This window comes from Marmota marmota, unplaced genomic scaffold, assembly GCF_001458135.2.
Source record: "Marmota marmota marmota unplaced genomic scaffold, marMar, whole genome shotgun sequence".
NCBI classification, from domain to species: Eukaryota; Metazoa; Chordata; class Mammalia; order Rodentia; family Sciuridae; genus Marmota; species Marmota marmota.
Window position 1 is genome coordinate 59280307 of NW_025999842.1, and position 4931 is coordinate 59285237.

Genomic DNA, 4931 nt, shown 5'->3' on the forward strand with positions numbered 1-4931 from the left:
CTCAAAATAAAAAATAAAAAGGATGCAGCCCGGTGGTAGAGGGCCCCTGGGTTCTATTCCCAGTACTGCAAAACAACAACAACAGAACAAAACAAAAAAAATATAACTTTGCCCTTATGTAACCCAACAGTATAACTTAGGGAGTTTGTGGAATTCTTTCTCTACATTACTTATTCTCAAGTCTTGCAATTCCTAAAGTACACATTACTCAGTTCTTCAAATATGCTATCCCATACTACAGACCCAGTCCTTTCCTCTTTATCCTTGATGAAAGACATGTCTTTCTTGGTCTTCTGCTACAGCCTCCAATTAGGGGCAGGGACTTACTGTGATAACACATTGTAAACCTTTATTAAGTTTTATAAGAATGGTAATTTGCAGTTTAACTTCTCTCTAAGGTAAAAGGAAAAACAAACATTAGTGCCACCACTTTTATTTAATTGCTGATAATTATAATCAATTTTTTTTTTTTACATCGCCTATTCCCAACAAAGTGGCCAGAGGAAGGATTCGCTTTTAAAGAAGTTCAGCTGCTTTTCTTAAAGAGATGGCCCATTTCATTAATTTTTGAGCAAACAGCTAATACCCAAGTGCAAATAACTATAGTTTAATCTACGATAAATCATTCTTTTAATTTAAAAAGTGGGACAGGAATTTCAGAGAATCTATTAAGTCAAAACAATTTTCATAATACCATGATTTTATTTGCCTCTTTCACTGTTAACACTTGCACAGATGTTCCAGAAGCTAGAGTGGTAATATTACCAGCACTTAACATGAATCAAGGCGGAGGCACAAAACTGTACTTGTAATCATTGTATTGTCATGTCCTTTCAAAACAAAGTCAAAAAACAGTTTTACTTAAGAATGTCTTGATGAACTAGTAACACTTACTGATTTTGTGGAATCTTGAAGACATGTGTTTGATATTCCATGTAATAAAATTAGTAGTATTCATAAAGAATTACTGTTGTGGGCTGGGGATGTAGCTCAAGTGGTAAGGCGCTTGCCTGGCATGCGCGGGGCGCTGGGTTCGATCCTCAGCACCACATAAAAATAAAAAATAAAGATGTTGTGTCCACCGAAAAAACTAAAAATTAAAAAAAAAAAATTCTCTCTCTCACAAAAAAAAAAAAAAAAAAAATTACTGCTGCCTACAGAGAATGGTGGTTTTCTCAAGGAAAAACATTTGTGCTTATTTGAATTGTAAACTGAACTCAACTTCTGCTTTTTTAAGACTCCTTATGTTCACATTAGACAATAAACTTTAGTTTTCAGACAATAAACTATAGTTTTTGGGTATTTGGTAGACATATTCTTGAAAAGGAAGCAAATGGGCCTGTCATTTCTAGGAGAATTATATATCTACTACCAGTAATCAGATTCAAGTTTCCAAGTAAAGTTAAACTTGCTAAAGACATACCATTGGGAATTTCCTCTTTTCCCCCTAGTTTTTTTTTTTCTTTTTGTCATGCTGGGAATTGAACCCATGGCCTTGTACAGGGGTGGCAAGCACTCTACCAACTGAGCTATATCTCCAGCCCACTCATTTTTTTTTTTTCAAATTGGTGTATTATAGTGATACATAACTATGGGATTTATTGTTACATATCCATACATGCACACAATGTAACAATGTAATTTGGCCAACATCACTACCCCTCCCCCTGACTAACTCTCTCACACCCCACCTCCCAGGCCTTGGTCCCTTTCCTCTACTAATCTCCCTTTGATTTTCATGAGATCCTCACCATAGCCCTGCCACTTTTCTTTTCCTTTTTGCTCTCTAGCTTCCACATATGAGAAGAACATGAGAACTTTGACCTTCTGAGATTATTATTTTGTTTAATATAATGGTCTCTAGTTCCATTTTCCTGAAAATAATATAATTTCATTTATCTTTATGGTAAAATGAAACTCCACTGTGTATATTTACATTTTCTTTATCCATTAATCTGTTAATGGACACCTAGGCTGGTTCCATAGTTTAGCTACTGAGATTTGTGCTGCTATAAACATGGGCACAATTGTGAATTTCTGTGTCTTTTTTTCTTCTCTCTCTCTCTCTCTCTCTCTCTCTCTCTCAGGGATTGAACCCAGGGTGCTATACCACTAGGCTATATTCACAGCTCTTTTTATTTATTTTTTAAAATTTTGAGGCAGAGTTTCTATAAGTTGCTCCGGCTAGCCTCAGACTTGCATCGTTCTGTCCAAGATTATATGCACGTGTCACCACACCCAGCAGGTGAATAAATTTAATGTAACAGAATTGTAAAGTTAACTGACTTAATTTCAGATTTCCTGTTTTAATTATCTTTAAGAAACTACCACTGGATAGATTTGCTAGAATATCAATGAATAATTATTTGATAAAGCTAAATATTCTTCCCATACTACTGATTTATGAGTAGTGGATTTTCTCATACTTGAACCAAAAACTTTGTATCCCAATAGTATGAATGAATGAAGAATTGAATAAGAATCCAATCATCAATTAAGCCAAATACCAAAGAGCTCTCCAAAATGTTTTTAAAAAGTCATTCTTTCCAATAAATTGTTTTGCAAACTAGCTATTTTTCATAAAAATGGTTTTATTATGTAATTTTTTACTGTTACTTTAAACGATTTAGTAAATATTTTTCAACCTTCTGTTTTCTTTTTTTAATATTTTATTTTTTAGTTGTGGTTGGACACAATACCTTTTTTTATTTATATGTGGTGCTGAGGATAGAACCCAGGGCCCTGCACGTGCTAGGTGAGCACTCTATCACTGAGCCACAACCCTAGCCCAGCTAATTTCAATTGTGGTAAATATCAACAGCTATAACACCCACACAAAGACTCTTTGGGATCTCTGATCATTTTTTAAAGTGTAACAGAATCCCATGACCCAAATTTTGAGAACCAATGACTTAAAATATCAGGTGCTGGAAGTGTAACTCAGCAGTAGTGTGCTTACCTAGCATGAATGGGACCCTGGGTTTGATCCACAGCACTGCAAAATTAAATGCCATATCATGTCACTTCTCTGCTTAGAGACCCTCCAGTGCTTTTTTTCCTACCTTCTTCAGATTTTGTTGTATTGACTACATAGATCTACCCTTTTCTGCCCTCCTTTATCTGTCCCTGCATTCCATTCAGTACACTTGTCTCTTTGTAGTACCTACAATTAGTCAGACACTGTCCTGGCCTTAGTCCCATGCACCAGTAGTTCCCTCTACATGAAAGCAATTTCCCAGTTTTCTGCATGGCTATTTCTCTCAATTCCTTTAAAAAAAATCTGGACTCAAATGACATCATCTCAATAACCAAATATGAGAATGATATATATAAATTGTGACCCTACTAACTGCTCCCACCTACCAGCATCTTCTAACATTTATGTCTACAGTTTGTTTGGCCTCCCTCTTCTCCAACTAGCATAATTTAAGCCCCAAAGTCTAAAAAAAAAAGCCTGCCACTGAGAACGACAAACATCAGGTGCTGAGGCAGAAGGATCACAAGTTTCAGGCCAGCACCAGCAGGGAAACCCTGTCAAAGAATTTAAAGGGCTGGGGATGTAGCTCAGTGGTAAAGCGCCCTTGTATTTAATTTCCCCTACCTGGGGATGGACCACACACACACACACACACACACACACACAATTTGTTGAATGAAAAAACATACTCGTTTACCAGCTGTCATTTCTGAAGACATGGCCACAAATTCCAAGGGAGCGGATTCAATTTACAGAGACGAGGAGTCAATGAAAGCAAACCATTTTGAAATGAGAGAAAAAAGGTGGGATAAATTAATCATAAACCTCAATATTTGTAAGCATGAAAAAAAAAACGCTCTTGGGGATTCAGGGTGGGGAATATTACAAAGGTCTGCATAGAGAATTTAAGGGCCTGATAATGAACCAATTCCTACTCGAACTCTGAAATCCTGGTCCCCAAACCTCTCCCCGAACCCTTCCACCGGGACAAAAGGAGTCACACCAAAAGACAGGGCAATTTCTAAACTTTATGGAAAAAGCACCAATGACAGACAACTAGCCAGGTCCCGTTTCACTCCAGGGTCGTCCTCCCTAATGCTCGTCGGCTCTAGGGCCTCTCCACTCGCACAGTTCTCAGGGTCCCGACGGTGTCTCAATGCCATGTTCCGAAGGGTCCACGTTTAGGCGGGTCAGGAGGGCCACTCCGGGACAAACCCCTCTGGACACCGAAAGCACGAGCCGGGAAGAATCTGTCCACTGGAGGCGGGAAAACGCAGGAAACCACAGCAAACTGGAGAAGGCAGGGAGCGGTGCGGCCGCGAAGGTCCCCGCGCGGGACTCAGTTCTCCTCGGGCTTGTCGGCCGGCGGCCCGCAAGGCTGCAGCATCTTCTCCATCAGGTTGAAGCGGACTCGCGCTTTGCTCTCATTCTCGGCAATGGCGAAGTAGTTGAGAAGGTCGAAGTGGCCCATGTAGGAGCAGTACGAGTCGCGGTGCTGGTTCACCAGCCACTCCCACTTGGTGGTGTCGGCGTGGCCCGTGCCGATGTACTTGGACTGGAGGTGCTCCAGCTGGCTGTGGATGGTGTAGCGGTCGGTCATCTCGCCACTTTTCCCTCGGCGCTCAGATCAGAGGACGAAAGCCAGAGACAGCCGCTCTCGGGTTTCCCGCGGACAGGACACCACCACGCGGAAGCTCCGCACTCACGCAGTCGCAGCAGAATAGCGTCACGGCGGCGACGCTGCGTGAACGCTCATCCGTCGGGCACGGAGGCGGAAGCGGAAGTGCATTCCGTTACGGAATGGCAGTTGCCTAGGCGACAGCAGCAACTGTGCCGCCCCAGCACCTAGCGGCCCCTTCTTGAAAGCGTTGCCTGACGGTTCGCTTATTGGCCACTGGGTGGCGCTTTTCTAACCTGAACCAGGTTTACTGGGACCTGTGATCGCGGGAGTTCG

At 41.2% G+C, this 4931-nt stretch overlaps 1 protein-coding gene across 1 annotated transcript; it reads right to left on the minus strand.

Moving 5' to 3' along the window:
• Positions 1 to 3985: 3985 nt before the first annotated feature.
• On the minus strand, positions 3986 to 4713 carry Sf3b5 (splicing factor 3b subunit 5). Its single transcript, XM_015502002.2, has one exon. It carries the CDS (start codon positions 4575 to 4577, stop codon positions 4317 to 4319), a length of 261 nt encoding a protein of 86 aa, XP_015357488.1. The 5' UTR covers positions 4578 to 4713; the 3' UTR covers positions 3986 to 4316.
• Between the last annotated feature and the right edge of the window lie 218 nt (positions 4714 to 4931).